Source organism: Canis lupus, chromosome 3 (assembly GCF_011100685.1).
Source record: "Canis lupus familiaris isolate Mischka breed German Shepherd chromosome 3, alternate assembly UU_Cfam_GSD_1.0, whole genome shotgun sequence".
In the NCBI taxonomy this organism is placed as follows: Eukaryota; Metazoa; Chordata; class Mammalia; order Carnivora; family Canidae; genus Canis; species Canis lupus.
In genome coordinates, this window is record NC_049224.1 from 41,837,691 (window position 1) to 41,862,748 (window position 25,058).

At 35.8% G+C, this 25,058-nt stretch overlaps 1 protein-coding gene across 7 annotated transcripts in view; it reads right to left on the bottom strand.

The window, feature by feature from the left end:
* Nucleotides 1-25,058, bottom strand: part of LRRC28 (leucine rich repeat containing 28) — a 159,124-nt gene that overhangs the window by 116,092 nt on the left and 17,974 nt on the right. For all 7 annotated transcript variants that reach the window (XM_038532699.1, XM_038532693.1, XM_038532698.1 and 4 more), the window contains exons 3-5: nucleotides 20,718-20,758; nucleotides 5,074-5,111; nucleotides 3,814-3,951 (exon numbers count right to left, since the gene is read on the bottom strand). In XM_038532699.1, the coding sequence (XP_038388627.1) occupies nucleotides 3,814-3,951; nucleotides 5,074-5,111; nucleotides 20,718-20,758 (217 nt within the window). The remainder of the gene's footprint in view (nucleotides 1-3,813; nucleotides 3,952-5,073; nucleotides 5,112-20,717; nucleotides 20,759-25,058) is intronic.

The window sequence follows — 25,058 nt, forward strand, 5'->3', positions numbered from 1 at the left end:
CTTGTTAAACTAACCCTTACTGTTCCTAGTCACTGTTTCACAACTAACTGCCCTAGGCCACACCCCTTTGTCTTGTTACGTTTTCACAACTACTACTCTTCATCCAACCTAGTGCACAGTTGTTTGGCTTTATCTGCTTCTTTGGGTCTTTGTTTTTCTGATGAAGGTTCCTTTGTACGTGTAAAATTACTAAATAAAATTTATGTACTTCTCTTATTGATCTGTCTTATCTCAGTTAATTCTTGGGCCCAGCTGGAGACACTAAGAGGGCAGAGGAAAAATTGTACCTCCCCTGCATTGGCTTAATAACACACTCTAAGCTGTCTCTACATTCCTGTATCCTGTCACCACTTCACACCAGTGTTCTCTGTTCCTCCTCCCAAAAAAACTAGTTGTGCTGGGATGGAGGGAGGGGGAAGACATCTAATAGAAAGGGTGCAAAGAATGTTGTATAGAGGGGGGAAAAAAACAGATGACAGAATGAACTGCTTTACAGACATACTACTGCTCTTGTTATTGCTAACCCTGGACTTCCTTCTACTAATAAGAGCTTTTGCAATTTCGAAATATTAACAGTTAAGTAAATAAGGGAGTTCAAGAAACAATCAATCCTATACCCCAGAATGGCTGCTGTAAGCCTTTAGGGCAGCACTGTCACATGGAGCACTTTTGGTTGCAATTCATGGAAGCTTACTAGAGCTCTCTTAAGCACAAAGCCTATGGGCCTTAAGGACACAGCCAATGACTGGGATACTAAAGAAAACTTAGAAAGTCTCTGCCTCTATCTTCTCTCCACATATCTGCTTCATGTTTCTTTTTCTGTTTCCCAGTCTGTGTGGCTACTTCCCAGCACCCCAGAAGATTACATAGCATTATGCAGTAGCCCAGAGAGAAAAAGAAACTGATTTTCTTCTTTCATTTCCCCTGATATCTCTAACTCTCTTTCCTTCTCCCCCACCAGCCAGATCCAAAATTCCCAGGATAAGTGTTCCGCTTGGGTCAGGTACCTACACTAACACCAATCAACTGTAGAGATAAAGCTTTGTCATAAGGTAGGAAAACAGCAATACATTCAATCTAACAGAATGGGGTTAAGTGACATCCCAGAAAATGGATCCCAGTCCACATGGCTGCTACCATGTCTGTATTGGCAGACAACTCAATAGAATCAACCATATGAGTCACGGATGTGTTTAAGAAACTAATGAAAACATTGGACCTTCTTCACAGCAACATGTACATACTCATAAATATCAAACTGTGTGCAAATTTCAGGGTGTTCATGAAACCCCTTGTAATTCATACTTAGACCCTAATCTTAAAACTCCATGTACACATCTAGATTTTTCAAATATTGAGATCAAAGTTTTCAAATTTTAAATATTGAATATGAAATTATATTCAAAGGTTTTTCAACCACAACAAATGCACATAATGAAATGTTAAGTCTTTTGAGGGAATATAACATGTAGCAGTCTATACACAATCCTGGACTGGGTAGAAGGGGCTAACAATCAAATTTAACAATGGTGTCTACTGTCATCAAATAGAGACAACATGGGAGTCCCCCTCCTTTTTTTTTTTAAGATTTTATTTGTTCGTGAGAGACACAGAGAGACAGAAAGAGACAGAGAGAGAGAGGCAGAGACACAGGCAGAGGGAGAAGCAGGCTCCATGCACAGAGCCCGACGTGGGACTCGATCCCAGGACTCCAGGATCACACCCTGAGCCTAAGGCAGGCGCTAAAGTGCTGAGCCACTCAGGGATCCCCCCTCCCCTCCTCTTTTTTTTACTACACTTAGAATACTTTCCGATTGTATATGCCCAACATGATCAGACATCTGGAGGATATATACCTAGCCCCTCAGCCATTCAAATCATAACATAGGAAAATACCTCATAAAGAGATAAATAAAGTGAGTCAAATAATTAGTAAGATCTAGTCCATTGCTACTCATGATGGTCTAGAAAGAAAAAAATCTACACACAACTCAGCCAAAAGTTCTATTCAAAACCCAGCTATTACTATATATAATTTTACCCAAAACAGGCAAAACCTAACATACATAACAGAAGAAAGCTATGGAAATAAAACCAGAAGTAAACACTTAAAATCTATTATGTAACAAGTGAGATATAAATTAAAAATAAGATGCAAGCAATCAGAAAACCTATACCCTTCACTGGTTATTAGGAAGCAGTCAATGATATTAGTAGCACATCCTTAACCTCTAAGAGTATATAATGGAAGGAAATGACCGCATTCTACCACAAAATGCTCTTATATTACAGGAAAAAACAGAATAATAGAATACAAAGAACAATGGTCTAACAGAATTGTATTTCTCATATGCTCTTTAAATATATATAAAAAGGGGCTTCTGAATACAGTATTATATCCATATATTTTGATTTTACATATCTTGTAGAAGTTTCATATATGAGAATATGAAAACCCAAACTTTATCTTTACTGATACATTTTCTAGGCAATCTCCAAAAGAGAATCTAATTTCCTGAGCATTTAAATCTATAAACTTGATGAAAGCTAGAATGATAAACCCCACTATTGAGCCCGATTACATACAATAAACTCTAAAGGAAAGATCAGATTCCTACAACTTATTGAAATTTTTTGTATTAACTATCGTTGGAAAATGTAAGACAATAATTATATATGGCCAAAGAATTTTTTAAGCAGAGTCAACCACTATACTATTTTTGTAAACAATACTGAACCTATACATTAAGGCCAGCACATAGAGTATAAAAATTAATAAGTTATTGTGTTTCACTTTGAAATTTTTGTACTTGAAAGACTTAAGAGAAAGTATTTTTTATATCACAAAGAATTATTACAGACTTTTTCAGTCATGGATTAAGTATAAATAGTTTTTAACATTCTCATGTGACCCTGAAGTTCCATACCAGGTAGTAATTTGTAATTTTGGTTGAGTCATACATTTCACCCGGATACACTAAGAGACTGGTGAACTAAGAGATTTGGTGTTCCTGAATTACTAAGTAGAAATAATCCTCAGCAATGTGACATCCGCATTTTTCTCTGCTCATTCTTGAATGCAGAGTAACTTTCATACAATATTTAAGGCACAAGTTTTTTTTTTTTTTAACATCTTTTTTTTTTAAATATGGGAAATGACATATGACAGAATTTGCAAATGTGTGGATTCACAAAGGAAGGCCCTTGGATGCCCCTTGTAAGAAAGCCAACAGGTTTAATGATAGCTCAGGAGAGTGCAGAATTTCAGGACTATACATATGTACATCACGTTCTAAGAGGATGTTCAGCAGGCAGAACTGACAAGTTCTTAGTTCTAGGACTTAGTTCTTAGTTCTAGGACTCAAACTTAAATTCTGCAATGAAATTCTAGTTAAGATTTTTATTAAATCAAAATTAATGTACATCAGTTACCCTACTAGAGAATGACAGACAACACTGCATTTCCTTTTTGGATACTAAAATGATTACATCATGCAGAGTTCATCTAAATTCTCTGAGTTACCTTTTTGTATAAATATTTCACCAGAGGAATGACTGGAAGGGGCACTGATAGCAATGCATAATTGTAGTAATTGTAGCTAAAAACATAAATGCCACCTTCTTATGTCTGCATCAGGGAAAGACTCTTGAACACACTTCACCCACATTCCTTCGTTTCATCTTCAAACAAATGGACTGTCCCAAATCACAAATATACCCAAAGCCCGCTGTTGAGACACACAATGAGAAACGGGAATAAAAACAGATTTGTAAATAGACAAGAAACTATCATGTGCTACAGACTATGGTTACCTGGAGGTAGGAATTGCAGTTGGTTATTAGCTAATCGAAGGTGACGTAAAGCTCTTAGACGACCAATTTCTGGGCAAACAATTTGTAAGGCATTGTCACTAAGATCCAAACATTGGAGTTTTACGAGGGATCCAATGGCTTCAAAAAGAAAAGAGAGGTAATGGCAAAATCAGTTTTACCAAAGTGTTATGCCAAATCTTTAATGCAAGTACTGCCAATTAAAATATGTTAATACTTGATCTCCCTGCTTCTGTTGCTCATAAATAGTAAAAACATAGATCAAACTAAATTTTATAGGAGTGATAAGACTTCAACTTGATATAAAATATGATACCTTAAAAAGCACAATAAAAATGTTACAGTGTAAAGTACTGTTTGAATAAATAAATCATGAAATGATATATAAGCTATTTTTGTCTAACCAAAATTGTTAGCTGGACTTATTAAGTTTAAAATTTATCAGGGCACATGCGTGGCTCAGTCAGCTGAATGAACGACTCTTGATTTGGGCTCAGGTCACGATCGCAGCGTGATGGGATTGAGCCCTGTGTGGGGCTCCGCACTCAGCAGAGAGTCGGCTTGAGATTCTCTCCTCCCTGTGTCCCTCTCCCTGCCTGCACCCTCTCTCTCTCTAAAATAAGCAAATAATTTTTTTTTTAATTTATCTTTTTGAGATGCCTGGTTGGCTCAGTCAGTAGAGCATGTAACTCTTTATCCCAGGGTTCTGAGTTTGAGGCCCATGTTGAGTGTACAAAATACTTTAAAAATAATAAAAACAGATTAAAAAAGTAATCTTTAAAATTTTATTTTATTATTTACCTAACAATTTATCCAATAATAATTTACCTAACAATTATAATCATTTCAGACTTATTTATTTTATCAAAATGGTTAACTGAACTTACTAATTAGGGGGAACAATCTTTGAAACTAATAAATTAAAGATGCTTTATAACTAAAATTCCCTAATACAGCAATCAAATTTTGTTCCATTGTTTTTTTTTTTACTGTTTTTTTTTTTTAATTTTTATTTATTTATGATAGTCACAGAGAGAGAGAGAGAGACAGAGACACAGGCAGAGGGAGAAGGCTCCCTGCACCGGGAGCCCGATGTGGGATTCGATCCCGGGTCTCCAGGATCGCGCCCTGGGCCAAAGGCAGGCGCTAAACCACTGCGCCACCCAGGGCTCCCTGTTCTATTGTTATAAAGGAAAGTATAAACTATGGTACCTCCTAACTAAAAACTGAAAGTCCACTTACCTTCTGGGACTACGACTATGTTATTTGAGTGAAGGTACCTGTGGGAGGAAAGAAAAAAAAAAAGGAGTGGCTATCAACCAGTACTTTTGCTAGATAATCAATCTGTAAAATGCTCACTTAGAAATTTATCCAATATAAAGGGATGAAAACTTTCTATCAGACTCTTTAGTGCATGACACAAAACCTGTGGTCATCACAAGTAATACCTTGAGAATGATATTTTTCCTGGAATTGCAATGTTAAACCTATTTACTGACTTAAGTTGTTATTTTAAAATAAAAGCATTCACGATAGCTATATGTTGAGATATTTCTTAAACTCAAAAAAAAAATTACTAGTTTTTCTAGTTCATTTTAAAGTATCAGGTTCTCAGAAAAACATGTTGCGTAAAGAAAAATCAACATTGCATAAATGAAAATGCAACTTTCAATTTCTAAAGGATAACTTCACAAAATAAATCAAAACTATTTCCAGCGAATATGCTGACTTAAGAACCAAGACTGGAGAGATTAAATAATGATCATTTACAGTATCTGTAAAAATACTCAACTGTCAAGGTACATGACTTATTTCACAGCAAAAGGAATCTCATAAACAAGAATCAAATTCTTTTCTTAAAAAAAAAAAAAAAAAAAAAGAAAGGTTACCCTTGCTAACAAGTCCAGACAAGCCTAGTAAATAACACTTTTCCCACTAAAGTATCTTTAGCACACTCTGGTGGAGACTTTATGAAGTCAGCAGCAGCCAACTATTCAGAGCAGAACAATGGTGACAACTAGAGAGCACCTAGCAATAGTTTTAAAAAATAAATTTATATCACTGATTTTGAGACAAGAGAATTAGATATTTTTTATATTTTTCAAAACTATTGTTGTATTTGTTACATCTCATAAGTCAATCTTCATAAAGTATTTTGAAAAGAATTTTGAAATTTTCTTCTACATTTTTAAGCCTAACATCAAATGTTGCAATGTTACTGACACAAAATAAGAAAGGCATTACAGTAATACACTTAAGATTATTTAGTGATGCATTAAATAGATTTTGTGTAGGCATTAACCAGCTGGGTCTAACACAATTGAAATAATTGTTCCATTCTATCATATATTTTATTCCTTGCTTTGCGTATATAAAATGAATTCACAGTTTAAAATCAATATTCTTTAAACATTAACTTTAGGCAGGACTACCTAACTGCTTAACAGGTGACTCTAAAATTTTTTTGTGCCAAAAGACCATATGTAATTAAGTGTGTAAGCACACACACACACCTACACATATGCTTTGTGCCAAAAGACCATATGTAACTAAGTGTGCAAGCACACACACATACCTACACATGTTTGCATTTGTTACACAAAAGCCAAGGTGGCTAGATACCAAAATAAAGAGACTACTGATTTTCAATTACCCACAAAATATATGCAAAAGGACCTTAAAATGTCCAAATCAAAATGTGAACTAAGGAGCTCACTTATGAATGAAATCAAAAAGTATATTTTAACACATTACATTTATCTACAGTAAAATGAAAATGCAGTCTACAGAAAGAAGAGAATGTTCCCAATCCTAACTGTAAAACATAGGTACGTAGGACCATGCACTACCAAGTGAAACACCATTTCAACTCTTCAAGTTTTTCTGATGTGCAACTGATAAAGAATCACCACTGGTGGGATGGATCAGAGAGCAGGCTCTGGAGCCAAAATGAATGCACCACAGTAGCCATGTCACCAAGGGAAAATTACTCAACTTCTCACTTTCATAATCTATAGAAGCAGAGAATAAGAATACTAACAACAAGGACGTTGTAAGGATTAAATGAATCAGAAATGTAAAGCTCCTAGGGCAATCAGAATACCATGAATGTCACTGTTATAGTTATTATGAGTCATCTATAATCAAAGATTTAGCAATATTAAGTCACTTCTCTTTGCTCATTTTTTGTAATTTCAAAGTAATTAAAATGTTGGTGTTTTAATATAACTAGTTTTCATCATATTCTCCTATAATGCAGGAGCTTTCATTCATTGCTGGTGGGAATGCAAAACAGTACAGCTACTTTGGAAAGTAGTTTGGCAATTTTTTAATAAAATTAGATACAGATATTTACTTAATAGTGACATGCCAATGTCAGTTTATTTTTGACAAATGTATCATGGGATTTTAAGATGTTAACAATAGAAAAAACTAGGTGAGAGGTATACTCGAACTCTGTACTCTCTTTACAACTTTTCCATAAATATAAAATTGTTCCAAAATTTAAAAAGTGGATATTTCTTTAAATTAAAAAAAAAAAACAGGGCTTTTATTTCCAGCCATGATGGCATAACAGGGACCAGATTTACCTGGCTGCTATAAGCAACAGGAAAATTGGATGGAATATATGAAACAATTATTTTCAGATATTAAAAGCAGGCAATTAGGATTATGTTACCCAAGAGAGAAGAAATAAGGCAAGCCACACAATGTCCCTAGCTCTCTGCCTGGAGGCAAACCGTGAACTGTGGTACATGAATGGGATTCCAAAGTATGTAAGACTCACTGAATTATGGAGACACAAGTTAGAATTCAGGGAAACTGAGACAGCTGGAAGTTGTGGGGTAGAGGGGTGGAGTTCTGGAGGAGAGGATGCTACAGGAAAAAACAAACAAAAAAACCCAAAACACCTTTAATAATTTAAGTAAGGATCCTTTGACTCACTGCTGAATTATAAAATGTAGCCTAGGCAAAAAGTGACTGAAAATCTATCAGCTGAGTGGTCCACAGAGATCATACAGGGCTGGAAGGCATTTAAGTTCTGAGCAGCAAGTGTATCAAGTCCTTGCTGATTATTGGGCACTTTCAAATCAGATCCTATAAAGGCCATGCCTCAGTAATAGGGCTAAACTACCCCTAGCATAGAGGTTACACTAGACTGGTCCTAATCAAGTGTAAACACAAGCTATGAAAGGATCAACCTAAATTGTAAATAACTTCATGCCAGAATAATGCACAAGAAAAAGGAAGGCAACAAAGTCTAAAGACTCAGAAATGTAAACCTTGTAAGGATGCTGGCATCCAATCAGAAAGCATTAGGCTAATAAATCAAGAAAATGTGACCAATAACGATGATTAAAAACAGTCAATACCAGCAGATCCAGTATAACAGAGACAATAAAATTAGCAAAACAAGGACATAAGAACAACTATATAAGTTGGATCATATAAGTATATCCAGACAATTAAAGCAAAATATGAACATTGCAAGAGAAGTATTAAGGTATGAAGAAGAACCAAACAGAATTTCTAGAGATCAAAAATATAATGAACAAGTGAAAGCTTCACTAGATGAGATTAACAGCAAATTAGACATTGAAGACAGAGAAATACAAATTGTCCATACTGAAGAAAAGAAGACTGAAGAGTGTCAGTGATTAAGCGAAATATTAAACAATCTAACAAACATGTAAGAGTTTCAGAAACAGGGACCAGAGATAAGAGTTAAACAATAAATATCTGAGTATGTCAAAAAATTGCTAAATCCAATGAAAACTATAAAGACACAAACCCAGGAAGTTCAATGAATGTCAAATATAAGAAAAAAGAAAACTACAACAAGGTATATCAAAATCAAATCATATTACATGCAGGGGAACAAATATAAGAATAACAGCAGATGTCACAACAGAAACTATGTAAGCCAGAAGATAATGAACAACATAAAAGTGCTGAAAGGAAAAAAAAAAAAAAAAGTCTTCAAGAATCCTAATTCCAGAAGACCAAAACAAAACAAAACTTCTAAACTATGATGAAGAATGTAAAACAAAAACTCTATGACCTTCAGAGAAAAAACTAATGTGAGATTTTTCTCACAGGAGAAAACCTTCAGGGCCTAATGCTAGACAAGAAGTTCTTAGAATTGACACTAAAAACATGATACATAAAAACAAAAATTGATAAACCAGACTTCATCAAAATGTAAAACTTTTGCTCTGCAAAGGAACATAAAGAGGATGAAAAGACAAAATACACATTGGAAGAAAATATTTGTAAACAATATATATAACAAAGAACTGGTTTCTATAATATTTCAAAGCTCTTAAAACTCAAGACTAAAAATAAATCCAAATAGAAAATGAGCAACAGATATATGTGCCTGAAGAAAAGATACAGATAACCATTAAATACTTGAAAAGATGTTCAGTATCATTAACCATTAGAAAAATATAAATGAAAACCACAATGAGATAAAACCACACATCTATAAAAATGACAGAAATAAAAACTAATGATAACACCAAATATTGGCAAGATGTGGAGAAACTAGAACAATCACATCTTGCTTGGAAGAATGTAAAAAGGTGCAGCCAACTTAGAAAATTATTTGGGAATTTCTTATGAAACTACAAATCTGGAGCAAAAGTAAAAGAGTAAAGACCTTCAAAAATTCTTTTGCATAAAATCAACAAGAATACTGGCAAAAATGGTAAGAAATCTATGTACAAAACTCTGGAAATTAACCAAAGTGATACTGGGAGGGTTTATTTGAGAAAAATGGTGAAATCTCATTAGGCACAATGAGCTGTGAACTTTGGGGCATTTTCACTTCCTCTAATTCTATCCCTCATTTTTCAGTTCTGCAGAAGCAGAATCAACAAAAAAATCTAGCCCACAATCAAAGTGAAAAGCAGCAGCCTGGCTAGCGCCTGAAGGGACAGAACCAAGTTACAGTTCACTCCCAGAGAACTGCCATCATTTGACTTGTTTCCTGATTTCCTTGGAAGCCCCCACTTGCAAAGCTATTTTTAACTTGATCTGACTAGAAACTTGCCCAAGTACAAACTCCCCCCCCCCCCCAAACAAATTATGGGCCATTGTTTAACTTCAAAGCCACCTGAGTCAAAAGATACTGCTGGAGCAATAACAGACCACCAAAAACCTTGAATGGAAAAGCTGGGCAAGATGTTTCAGGAGCTCTGAAAAGCTCTGGTATATTTCTGGAAGTCTACAAGGTCAAAGGCAGGTCCAGAAATGTGCTAATGCTCAGGGAAGAGTTGAAAAGACCCTAAACAATCCCCTCTGCTGAACTTAAGGCTCCTACATAAGACAGAGTAGCTAAGGCAAAGTTGTGAAATACCAGGCTGAGAGGTGAGGGCCTGCTGCCATACAAAAACAAAGCTCCTCAGCAAAGACTGGGAGACCTACTGGACTCAGGCAACTAAGGAAATCTCTGCCTAATCAGCAGCTGACCACAAAGGTAACTGAGCAGATACTTTAAAGAATAATAAGAAAGAAAAAAGAAAGGAAAAGACAGAACTCTTTCAACTCATTCTATGAAGCCAATATTAGCTTGATAGGTGTCACAAGACCACAGATCAATTTCCCTCATGAATAAGAAGCAAAATTCCTCAACAAAATAGTAAGCCAGAGACATCACAAGAAGATAAAGATATCACAAGAAGACCACTGACCAATTTCCCTTATGAATACAGAAGCAAAATTCTCAACAAATTACTAATAAGCCAAATCCAGCAACATATAAAAAGTATTATATTCCACAACCAAATGGTATTTATCCCCACTGATAAAAGATTGGTTCTATATACAAGTATCAATCAATGTAATACATTGATTTTCATTTACATTATATTAACAGAAAAAAGAAAAAATAATATCATCGCAATGGATGAAAAAAAGACCATCTGACAAAATAAAAAATCCTATTGTGCTAAAAATCTCAACAAACAAGCAGTGGAAGGGAATCTCCTCAATAACATAGAGGATACCTATGAAAAATGTATAGTTATCACGACAATAAATGGCAAAAGACTGAAAGCTTTCCCCCTAACATTAGGCAGGAGCAAAACAAAGATACCCAGTCTCACCACTTTTATTCAACATTCTATTTATAGCCAAGGAAATTAAGCAAGAAAAAGAAATAACAGGGATACAGATTAGAAAGACTCAAAGCTATCTTCATAGGCAGATGACATGATCTTGTATATGGAAAATCCTAAGGAATCCACAAAAAAAAAATAAAAGAACAAATGAATTCAAGGTTGAAGAATATGTTGATCAACATACAAAAATTAGTTGTATTTTTTACATACAAGACAGTGAATAATTCTAACATGAATTAAGAAAACCATTCTATGTGTAATAGAATCAAAAAGAATAGTTAGGAATAAATTTAACAAAAGAAGCTCAAGATTTTTACACTGAAAAGTGTTCAATGTTCAAACAAAAAAATGTTGAAAAAACTGAAGACCTAAATTGAAAGACACCTCACATTCATAGATTAGAAGACATATTATTAAGATGGCAGCACTCCACATATGGATCTAAAGATTTAATGCAATCACTATCATCAATTGCAGATGACTTTTTTCTTTAATAAAGAAAGATGCAGATATTAACAAGCAGATGTTAAAACTCACATGGAAATAATACAAAGGACTTAGAATAGCTAAAATAATTTTGAAAAATAAGAATATGGAAACACAAGGGACTTAAAAAAGCTAAAACAATTTTGAAAAACAAGAATAATTAGGAGGAATCAGACTTCTCAATTTTAAAACTTACTATGAAGCTACAGTAATCAAGTTTGTGTGCTACTGGCAAAAAGATAGACATATAGATCAATGGAATAAAACTGAGAATCCAGAAATTCACCCACATGTCCAATTTAATGGGGAAAGAGTATCCTTTCAATAAATGTTGAGGAGCTATTTGGACCTGCACATACAAAACAAGTTAGACCTTTACACTGTAGCATACGCAAAACTTAACTCAAAATGGATCAAAGACCTAAATGCAAGAGCTAAAATTATATAGCCTGAATAAGAAAAACAATTAAATCTTCATGATGATGGATTAAAAACAGTTTCTTATATAGGATACCAACATAAGATGCCAGATAAAAAATTATCAAGAAAGTAAAAAGGTAAACTACAGAATGGGAGAAAATATTTGAAAAGCTTGTTCTGATAAGTATCAAATGTATAAAGCATTCAAATATATAAATTATATATCTCAAATATATAAAGCCCTTAAATATATGTAAAGCCATCTCAAATATATAAAGCAAATATATAAAGAAATCTTACAATTCAACAATAAAAAGACTAATATCATAATTTAAAAATGGATAGATCTGAACAGACATTTCTCCAAAGTAATATACAAATGGCCAGTAAGCCCATGAAAAGACATTATTAGTCAGAAAAATACAAAACAAATCTATGATACCAATCACACCTACCAGGATGACTATAATCAAAAGTACAGAAAGTAACAAGTGTTGATGAGGATGTGGAGAAATTAGGATCCTCACATATTGCTGGTGGAATTGTAAAATGATGCAGTTTTGGAAAATAGTTTGTCAGTTCCTCAAAAGGCTAAACAGAGTTAGCACTGCGATTCTACTCGTAGGTATAAACCCAAAAGAACTGAAAATATATGTTCATACATAAACTTCTACATGACTATTCACACTTTCATTAATCACCATAGCCAAAATGTGGGAACAACTAAAAATGTCTATCAACTAAAGACTGAATAAACAAAACATGGTATATCTATGCAATGGAATATTACACATCCATAAATAATGAATTCTGAAACATGCTACGACATAGACGAACCCTGAAAACATGCTATGTTAAAACAGCAAGACCTAAAAAAAGCCACATATTGTATGATTGTCCTGGACAGGCACAGCCATAGAAACAGAAAGCAGATTATTGGTCACTGAGGAGTTATTAGGGATTGGGAAAAGGGAGGAATGAATGCTAAGTGGGTTTCTTTTGAGGTGATGAAAATGTTCCAGAATTAGATAGTGCTAATGGTTGCTCAATCTTGTGATTATACTAAACACCACTGAATTTTATACTTAGAAGGGCGAATTTTATCGTATGTAAATTATATCTCAACAACAACAAAATGAAACATGTAATTATGGTATGACTCAGCAATTGCAGTCTTAGTCATTTATCTCAGAGAAATGAAAACTTATTCACATGGGACGCCTGGGTGGCTCCAACGGTTGAGTGTCTGCCTTTGGCTCAGGGTGTGATCCCAGGGTTCCAGGATCAAGTCCCACATCGGGTTCCCTGCATGTAGCCTGCTTCTCCCTCTCCCCCTCTCTCTGTGTGCCTCTCATGAATGCATGAATGAATGAATGAAGAAAGAAAGAAAAACTTATTCACAAAAAAACATGTATACAAATGTGCCAAACAGCATTATTTATTACAGATAAAAACAAAACCACTGATATGTCCTTCAATGGGTAAATGGTCAAAGAATCTGCATTATATCCATACCATGAAATATACTTCTCCAACAAAAAGGAACAAACTACTGATACATGCAACAACTCCAACAGATCTCAAGGGATTGTGCTGAATGAAAAAAAAGCCAAGCCCAAATGGTTACATACTATGATTCCATTTATATAATATTCTCAAACAGATACAGTGATAGAGATGGAGACCAGAGTAGTAGTTGCCAAGGTTTGGGGGACTGCAGAGAAAATGAAAGGGTAGCTCAAACAATCCTTGCAGTGATGAAAGTACTCTCTCTACCTTGACTATGGTAGTGATTACACAAATCTATACATGAAAAAATTGCACAGAACACACACACACACAAATGGCTACACAGAAAATGATGAACACTGAGTAAGATAACACCAGTGTCAATTTTCTGGTGCTTATCTTGTACTATGGTTATGCAAGATGTGAATATTGGGGGAAACTAGAAGGGTACACGAGATATTTCTGTATTATTTCTTACAATTACATGTGATTCCACCATTATCTCAAAGTAAAAAGTTTAATTTAAAAAAAGATGGAGAAATAAAGACTTTATTCAGGTAAATCTGAGAGAATAAAAGATATTTCGCATTTAAAATTTAAGTTAACAACCTAAATTCAAAATTAAAATGATGACTTCTGTCAGTTATGAGTTTAGTCTGTCAGCTCAAAATCTATCTTTTATGCCTGCTAGAGCTAGACCCTGTCAACACATCTCCTTTGTCAAGTGGCCTAATGTAAAGCTGTCAAAAGAGGGCCCCGGAGTGACCCTGCCAGATGACAGCAGCAGGAAGGCCCTCCCTTCTGGGTCCAGTCCGCCTTCAGTTGTTTACTTAGCACAGGAGCCAAGGCCCAGAGGCACTCACCTCAGCAGCCCTCTTGGAAAACCTCAAGCCACATTCTCAAACTATGAATTCCCCTGGCCCAGCTCTGTAGCAGCTCTTGGCTGCACCCTCAGGCCACTCTCCCCCTACCCAGCAATGAACTTCTAAAGACCAGCTTCAACCAGCCTCAACCAACAGTCTTACCACCCTGTGGCCACTTCTGTGGTAGCTCTGCTCACACTTCAGGCAGTTGCCTCCCCACTAGCCATACTGCTTCTACAGACCAGCTCCAGATTACCAAAACCCTCCTGCAATAGTGAGCTGATATTAAAGATCAGCTCCAGCCTAAACCATCTGGCAAGCTCCTTCACACCAGTAGGCTGTACGTTCTTGTGGCAGCCAGACCTCTGCCGAAGAGATCTAAATATCAGCCTAGGGGATGGTGTTCTCCTCAGTCATTATTCCCTTCATTGTCTACTTTCCCTCAGCCCAGAAGACCTACTTTTTGTACTTACTAATTCTGAAAACCTTAGACTCCTTTTAACCTCTTTTAGTAGCTAATAACATTTTACTAGTCAACAACTCTAATTTTTCCTGTTTAAGGGAATGGTTTCTATCTCCTAACTGGACCCTGACTGACATATACATGATGTGTACACGTATATGTATACTGATAGATACACACACAAACACAAACATATGTAAGCCATACAATAGCACAAAGAATGAAGTACTGATATAAAGTTCCTGTTACACATGAAGTGGTACATTATGTGAAGGCATATTGTAACAGGTTAAAGCAGCACAATATCAACCTTAAAACACTGAAAGTTAATAATCCAACAGTGGTAGTAAAATGGGATCCTCCATAACACTAAAATAATTTTAAAGGAAGAAAGAAAGGAGGGAAAAAATAAATAACAGCTGAGACAAATAGAACACAGGTTGTAAGATGGTTGACTTAAACTCAATCATATCAGTAATCATATTGAATGTAACATGATCTAAAACACTCCAGTTAAACCGCCCAGATTGTCAGATCGGTCAAAAATCAGAGAACCAACTAATACAGACTTCAAGAAACCACTTGAATTATAAAGACAGTTAAAAGAAAAGGTTAAAGTAGTTAGAAGAAAAGAATGCAAGTTCCAATTCAGTACAGCAAAATAAACTCCTACTGGATTTCTTCTCTGGCAGATAACAACTAAAATCCTAATGCGTGCATACACATGCACAACCATGCGCACACACACACCTCTAAGGTACTGCAGTGTAAATAAAAACAAGCCAATTCTGGCAAAGAATCTAAACTTAGAAGAAGGAATTGCAGTGAGTGAGTTGAGTTTTGTTTTTTAAGCAGCATTTTGTACCTTAAAGGCCGGGTATAGACAGTTACCAGGCAAAGTGGTTAAAATTCTGATAGAAAACATCAGTCTTACTACTCTAAAGAATAGGAGGACAGGGTTCAGGGCAACCATGACCACTGGCAATTAAAGGGAGAATACCAGAAAAAAAGAGCCAGGGAAGGAGAACCCTAAATTCTACTTCTAAATTTTGCCTAAATCATTGGCCATCTTAGAACATACAAATATGGAAAAAGCTACAGTTAAAGGTAAAAGAACTGTACTGAGACTTCAGCTGCCTTCCAAGAAACAGTTCAATGCTTAAGTTAAACCAGGTAAATTTCCTGCTAAAGCAAAAATATCAAATATAGCAGATTAGTCTTCAAGACACAACATTCCTAATTGTCAGGATAGAACCTAAAGTTATTCAACATATGAGAACACAAGAAAATGTGGTCCATTAACAACAACAACAAACAATGGCTATCAAGCTCAAGATGACCAAGATGTTGGAATTAGCAGACAGGAAATTTGACGTAGTTATTATAGCTATACATAGTGATCTAAAGTAGAATATGCCTATAATGTAAAGATGGGAAATTTCAGTAGGAAGGAAGGGAGGGAAGACAGATGGTCAGATGAATGAATGAAAAAACTAAATAAGATCTGAGACTGAAAAAATTACTGAATAAAGGTGAATGACACAATGAATATGACAAAGGAAAGAGTTTATGAACTTGAAGAAAGCTCAATAAAAATAGTCTAATGTAAAATGCAGAGAGAAGGAGTGCCTTGGTGGCTCAGTTGGTTAAGCATCTGTCTTCAGCTCAGGTCATATCACAGGGTCCTGGGATTGAGCCTCATGTGGGGCTCCTTGCTCAGCAGGGAGTCTGCTTCTCCCCTGCCCTTCCCCCACTCAGCTCCTGCTATATCTCAGTCTGAAATAAATAAAATCTTTGGGGAAAAAAAAGAGCAAAGAGAAAAAAGACTGAAGGAAATATGAACAGTGCCTTAGAGGATTGTAGTACATCATCATCAGATACAACATATGTGTAAATGGTGCCGAAGAAGGCAGAATAGTATATAAAAAAATATTCAAAGAAATAATGGTTGAAAATGTATCATATTTGGGAAAAGACAAATTCAAGAAGCTCAGCAAAGTCCAACATAAATACAAACAAAATTATAGCAATGTACATCATAGTTAAATTTCTGAAAACCAAAAAAGAAAATCTTAAAAGTAGCCAGAGAAAAATGATATATTAATACATGTGGAAAAGTATTAAAATCCAAATTATATATAATATACATAATACAGAATTATATACTATTTATTCATTCATATTACATAACCTAGATTAGATATGAACATATATACTTATATATTATTTATTATGTAACACATAATAAATATGTAATATTATATGTAATATATAATACATATGTTATATACAATTAACTACATATATATTACATAAAAATACTTTTAAAGGGCTCAAAGAAAAACACTTCAAGCCTGAATGCAACCACCATTGTATACATAATACAGTTTGGAGTATTATACTACAGTCTTCTTCATCTTCATCATTGTTTCACTGTTTTGCCTGAAGGCCTCAAGAATTTTTTTCTGAAAAAGGTTTTGAATAAATTCCACACCCATTACTAATGACAATTCTTGAGAAAGTAGGAATTAATGGTGTGTTAGGCAGCCTCCAAGACAGTCCCCACTATCTCTACTATCTGGCATTTAGGCCGTTGTGTAACAGCCTCCCCTTAAGTGTTGGGCTGGACCTACTGTCTTGTTTCTAACAAAATATAGCAAAGGTGATGGGATTAGATTAGAAAGAGACTAACCTGCATACCCTCTCTGGCTCTTCTTTTTTCTGTGAACTGATGGAAGCCAGCTGCCATGTTGTGCGTGACACCACAGAGAGGCCAACTGGCAAGGAACTAAGGGAGTCAGTCCCCTGGCCAACAACCAGCAAGGAACTGAGACCTTCAGACCAACAATTTAAGATTAACTGAATCCTGCCAACAACCACATGAGTAAACACAGAAGAGGATACTTCTTTAGTTGAGCCTTCAGGGAAAACAGCAGCCCTGGGCAACAATCTTTGATTGCATGCCTTGAAAGAGACATTGAGGCCAAGAATGCAGCTAAGCCAAGCCCAGATTCTAGACCTTCAGAAAATAGGAGACAGTAAGTGTTTTATTCTTTTAAGCACCCCTACCCACAGTTTAAACCACTACATTCTGGGGTAATTTGTTAAGCAGCAATAGATTATTGACACAAATGGATATTTACTTAACACAATAGAATACATATACATTAATCGTAAAGCCAGTGTTTTTCTTATGGGGCAATGCTGGAGGCATTCCTACTAAGGTCAGAAAGAAAACAAGGATGCCTATCATCTCTAGTACAATTTCACACTGTTCTGAAAGGACTAGCCAATGCAATCAGACTAGAGAAGATAATTAAAGGCATAAGGTTTAGAAAAAAAAAGGAATAACACTATCTGTATTTTCAGACAAGAGGGTATGCCTAAAAACCCTGAGGAATCAACCATAAAACTAACTCAAACAATAAGATTTCAGCAAGGCATCAGGGTATAAAGATAACACACGAAAACAAATGGTGTTCAAATATTAAAAGAATAATCACTTAAAGAGGTAACAGGTAAGAAAATTCATTTATAATAGCAAAGATTATATATTAAATGTTTAGGAATAAACATTAGAAATATTCAAATCCTATATGAATGAAACTATAAGGAACCTTTAAAAACAAAAAGACTTAAAATAATTTTAAGACTTCCTTCTTCTTGAAAATACATACTGATTATTTAGAGGTAAAAAACCATGATGTATGCAACACTCTCAAAAGCTTCAAAAAATACACACATATTGTGGAGGCCGAGAAAATTAAGGCCATTCCACTTTAAGTTCAGGGTTAGCACAAGTACAGCCATCCCAGGCCCCTGTGAATAAGAGCTGAAATTTACATTACTTCAGTTACAGGAGAAAAAAAAACAGCTTATAGCTTAACGTCCTAGAAAGCCCCATATTAGAATAAGAACAGAGCCCAAGCCAAGGGCAGGAAGCTCCATATTAGAATAAGAACAGAGCCCAAGCCAAGGGCAGGAAGCTCCATATTAGAATAAGAACAGAGCTCAATATCAAAATGTAAACAGAACTTGAGGAATTGCTCCACCCCTTCTGGAGGTCTCCTAGACCAGCCCTTAAAACTAAGCTGAAACCCACCTCGGGGTCCAAGTCCCTGCTCTGCTGTGTCGGGTATACTTGGACCCAAGCTCGAGCTTGTAAATAAACCCTCGTGTGTTTGCATCGGTGTCAGCTCCTTGTTGGTTTCTCGGATTCACAATCTTGGGCACAACAATATATATATATACACATATATAAAGTGAATGAGATTGAGGTGCCTGGGTGGCTCAGTCAGTTAAGCATCTGCCTTTGGCTCAAGTGATGATCCCATGGTCCTAGGATCAAGCTCCATATCAGGCTCCCTGCTCAGGAGGGAGCCTGCTTCTCCCTCTGCCCCTCCCCCTGCTCATGTTTTCTCTTCCTCTCTCAAACAAATAAATGATATCTTTAAAAGAAAAATAAAGAGAATGAAATTAAAAACTTGATAAAGCAAATGAGGTAGAAAATCAAAGATGTTTAAACTGATTCTAATCAAGGGGAAAAAATCAGACAAATCTGGACACTAAAGACATTAAGTTGGGGAGAGATTGGGATAATTTAAATAGGCAATGTATATTAGATGATATTACTGAATTCATATTACTTTTTTTCTTGTTGTTAGAGAGAGCATAAGCAGGGGGAGGGGCAGCAGGAGAGGGAGAGAGAGAATCTTAAGCAAACTCCACATCTGGCAAGGAGCCCTACTAGGGGCTCAATATCATGACCCTGAGTTCACAACCTGAGCCAACCCAAGAGTTGGATGCTTAACGGACTAAGCCACCCAGGCTCCCCAGAATATTACTTTTAATGTGTGATAATATAAGTACATGCAAAATTGCTTTTATTCTTAGTAGATACATACTGTTATATTTAGGGGTGAAGTATCATAATATCTGAAATTTGTGTGTGTGTGTATGTGTCTACATGCATGTGAGAGGACTGGAAAGGGAAGGAGGGAAGGAAAGGATAGGAGACAGAAAGAGAAATAAAATGTGGCAAAACATTAACTGGTTAAATTAGGTGAAGCATATATGGAAGTTCATTGTACTATGCTCTCAATTTTTCTGTTAGTTTGAAATTTTTCAAAATAAAAGGATGGAGGGAGGGGAAGAAATGACAGACTCCCAGCTTAAAGATGGAGGTCTAGAGTTAGTTTTCCTTCCTTTACTTTTTGAAAATCATGCCAAATAATAAAGAACAAGAAACAGCAATGAAAACACCTCCTTCAACAAAAATAGGAGGGAGCTGGAAAGAAAGGAAAGAGAATATTCTAAATATCTTCCTTATAGGTAAATCAACAGATACTTAAAGTTGATGCACTAAAAAACAAAGGTGTAGGGATGCCTGGGTGGCTCAGTGGTTGTCTGCCTTTGGCTCAGGGCATGATCCCAGGGTCCCAGGATCGAGTCCCACATCGGGCTTCCTGCGTGGAGCCTGCTTCTCCCTTTGCCTATGTCTTTGGGCCTCTCTCTCTCTATCTTTCATGAATAAATAAATAAAATCTTTAAAAACAACAACAAAAAAAGGTGTGAACATATTATTTAGCATTATGGAAGTAATTGTCAAAAGAACTAAAGAACAAAAGAGATATGGAGGACACAGGGAAGTAGGCTTTTAGTCTATATTTTAAATCATTAACACTGTTAGATATTTATATCAAGTAACACATGGAGTAGTGGTAACAGCAAAAAACTTTCTCAATTACACTGTCCAGAAGGACTTTGTAACCAAGAAAAAAAAATATCTTTCATAGTTTTAAAAAGTTCATCTCTACTACCTTAAGGTAAGACATTTAAAACACAAATTTAAATGGTAAAATACTTTAAAATACTACTGACTTAGCAGAACTACCTACATGAACATGACGACCACGATACCAAAAAATAATAAATACATTAAAATTGTATATCCTATTATTTCAAATAACTTAAAATTATTTTCATTCTTGTTTTTTTAAAAAGTTGAATAAACAGACTCACAGTTCCACAAGGTTTGGAAGCTTCTGAGCAAGGTTTTCTGGCTGAAAATTAAAAACTCAGAATTAAATTTTATTTTTGAAATAGGTATAAACATTTCTAATGAGCTTAAACACAAAGGACTATTTCTGGGGGGAGGAGTGTAAATCTGGAGAAGGTAATGCAAACATAATAAAGCAGTAGGTCTGGGTTTTATGATTATATAGCTCATACTACAATTTAAACCTATAAATTTGAACACCTAAAATTAATGTCTCTCAGAGAAACCAGAAGCCCTGTATTCCACCAGAGTCCTGGGAGAAATTAAACTGTTCTTAACAGACAACACACAGGGAAGAATGCCAACTGACAATGAAGCCAGATATTAGAGTGACACCAGCAAGGAACAACAAGGATCACTGGCAACCACCAGAAGTAAAGAGAAAGGAATAGAGTCTCTCCCTCAGAGCCCCAAAAAGGAACCAACTCTGCCCACACCTCAATTTCAGACATCCGGCCCCCAGAATTGTAAGAGAATAAATCTCTCTTGTTTTAAGCCACCTAGCCTGTGTAATTTGTTATAGCACCCAAGAAAACTAACATTCACCCCCACCTCCTTGCCTCCAAACTCCCAAATTGTGTGCCTCTTAAAAAAAATAAGGGAAATCCCCAGGTGCCAGATACCAAGACCTACCTAAACTCAGGGTAACCAGAGTAAGCTGGGGCTCATGATCCAGGGAAGTGGCAGATCTTGGCCACCAGGTCCTGAGGGGTATGCTGTGGCAGTTAGGGAAAAGGCCATTGGGAAGACAGATTGGGATGAATCTAGGTGCCTTACACAGAGGCAAAGTTTTGGAGGGAATGGCCCTTCCATGAAAAGATCAGAAATTCCACTCACAGAAAGCCAGCCTGTCTGTCTCTGTCTCTCTCTCTCTCACACAAATACACACACACTTACGCACACATGCGCCCAGTTCAAATTTACATAACACAAAGACAGGTGTTGTTGAGACTAAATGAACACCTACACTCAAACATACTGTAGAGTGGGCTAGCTAGCAATAACAAAGAATCAGGAATAGTTTTTTTAAGAAGTAGTTAGGTGTGGCTGGAGTCCTGAAAGACAAACATAAATTTTCAGAGGTTGCTGTGGGGCAGGGAGGAAGAGTGCCACTGGTTTGCTTTCTAGGCACAAGAAGCAACATATGCAAATTTGAGACAGGGAGGTATGTTTGGGAAACTGCAAATACAATCTCTTCTGCTGTAACTCCCTAACAGTCCTCCTGAACAGATCTTACATTTTCAAAAATCCTGTTATAAAAACAATTGTGTAGGGAACCCTGGGTGGTTCAGTCAGTTAAGCATCCAACTCTTGATTTCGGCTCAGGTTGTGATCTCAGGGTCGTGAGATCCAGCCTCACATAGGACTCAGTAGGCATGGAGCCTGCTTAAGGTTCTTGCTCTCTCCCTCTGTCTCCCTCTGCCCCTCCCTCCTCTAAAAAAAATCATGTTAATAGAAAAACAAAAGTGAAGACTAGAAAGTTTTCTGTTTGTAACAAAGCCGTTTTTCACACATAAACTTAGTAACAATGATTACCATTAAGGAAAGGACTAGGGTTGCTATTCCCCATCTACTTTAGTATTTGAATATTTAACAGTAAGCATGTGCATGTTATGTCTCACATAATTTTAAAAATTACATTAAAAATGTGGTACTCACAGCATAAACTCCTACATAATTGAGTAATCAATCATTATTTATCCAATTTGGGTTTTAAACACTCAGTTTGATTATGTCTGGGCCATAGGGTACAAAGGTCTATGATGATTTTGTAGAAAGTGGTGTGGAACAGATCGTTAGAGCTTATCTTACACTATGGGAAAACTTTTTACAAAAAAATTCTGAATACAGGGGCACCTGGGTGGCTCAGTGGTTGAGCCTTTGGCTCATGTTGTGATCTCAGGGTCCTGGGATCGAGTTCCGCATCGGGCTCCCTGTGGGGAGCCTGCTTCTCCCTCTGCCTGTTTCTGCCTCTCTCCGTGTCTCTCATGAATAAATAAATAAAATCTTTTAAAAAAATTCTGAACACAATAAAAATGCAATGGTTTATTTTAAACAAGGAAATGACATTACTAATTTCAGTTGGCATACTGATATATTTTTTTTAGCAACAGCATCCAAAGTTGCTTATATATACATATATCTCCTTTTATGACAGTCAAATACTGAATACAAATATTCACTATTTGGCTGAATACTGAAGACAATGAAGCATTTATTGATACTCATTTTTTAAAAGATTTTATTTATTTATTTGATAGAAAGAGAGAGAGAGAGAAAGCACTAGCAGGGGAACAGCAGAGGGAGAAGCAGGCTCCCCGTTGAGCAGGGAGTCCAATGAGGGACTCCATCTCAGGATCATGACCTGAGCCAAAGGCAGATGCTTAACCAACTGAGCCACCCAGGCATCCCAAATATTCATTTTTTAATAAAATCACTTGTATTCAGTTTTCAAATGGTGATTCTTAAAAAAAGAAAACACACATTTTGAAATCAATCTATGCAATGAGATTCTTCAGGACAAGTCTCTCCTCAGATGTTACTCTTAGATCTGTCCAAAATCTCAAAATGTTTTAGTACTGGTATCTCCTCTATTAAGGAGAATATGCACTTCCATTTATGGGCATACATACAAAACTTTTTAGGCAAACTATTTGCCAGCTAGGGATAGGGTAACGTAGAGGGGGAGTAGCAGTAAGAGGCTATTTAATACAACAGCTGTTCCCTGAAAAGGAAAGACTTATCCAGAGAAAAACCTCCTCTGTTTTATCTGTGACAATCAGTATCACATCTGGCTGACTCACAGGACCTGTGGTCATTCCTTCCAGATGTCTATTTGGTGCCATCAAACAGTATTCTAATCTTCTCATGAGAACTTACTTAGCTCTTTCCAGTATACAGCTTCACACACAATTAAGCACTGAGTGTTTCTCCTGCTAATGGTGCAGTTACTCTATATAACAGAGTAGATACATTGTGTTTTTATTTAAAAATAAGCAAGCTGACCATAAGAAAACTGCAGTTCATTAGGATACTGGGTGGGGAAAAAAAAACCAAACCCTTATTAGTACCTCCCCCAAAAACCTTGACAAATAGGCACCCCATTGCATGAGCTGTGGCTGACACCTACTGGTAAGCATCACTGAATTACTTCCTCCTAAACTAGTTAAAAATTGTTTTCTAAACTAAGCCCAAATTCTCTTCATTAAATCCCACATTACACTCAGCCAAATAATTTTTCTGTACAAATAATGTAAAAGTATACTTGAGCAAGCACAGTTAAACATAAAATTTACCTCTATTTTTGAATCAATGATGTTTTACTATACTGTTTGAAGGAAAACCGTCCTTAAATGGGAACATTTTTAAATTGTGTATTTTGGAACCAACACTTCAAATATGTTGCGAACACTACATTCAGTGATGTTCTCTGATGAACACCATACACTACCTACTTCTCTTTCTTCTTCTTCTAGGCGACTGGTAGGATTACTTTGACTTACTTTGGTCAATGAAATTATGTTGAAGTGGTAGCCTTAAAGAGTCTGAGCTTGAGCTATAAGAACTAAAATATACTTAATTCATGACTTTGAAAGTTGCCACAAAAACTAGAAAGCTTAATGAGTTATTGAGCTGGTGTATGAATGAAATGTTTTGTTTTCCTTCAGGATCAAATCTTAATTAACTTTTTTAAATTAAAAACAAAATTTTAAAGTGAAATACAAAAAGTTATATATAATTCATATAGTTCCTAGTGACAGAACTGTATGATAGAAACTTTGTCAGCCTTCATCCCTGACTGTGGACATCATCAACCAGAGTCCCCAAGCAATATGAGTCATGCAGTGTGAGTAAAAGAAACAGTTGTGCTGTTAAAAACCACTAGGATTCAGGGTTCAGCAAAAACCTGCTCCATCCTGATCTCTAAAAACACATTAAAGAAGTCATGAATTAAATGTATTTTGCTTCTAATAGCATTTATAAAAAGTCAAATGAAGCTGGAACTCTATCTCTATATACATAAACTAATTAAAAGTAGATTAGTGACTTATAACTGCTAAAACCATAAAACTCATAGAAAAAAATATAGGGGTAAAACTTTATCATTGTGGATTTGGCAATGGAATCACAGATAGGATACCAAAAGCATGAGGAACAATAGATAAAATGGACTTCATAAAAATTAAAAACTTTTGTGCATCAAAGGGTCTTACAAAAACGTGAATTACAAGAAAGTGAAGACAGCATTTAAAATGGGAGAAAATATATATGAATCATGTATCTGCTCAAGGTCTAGCACCCAG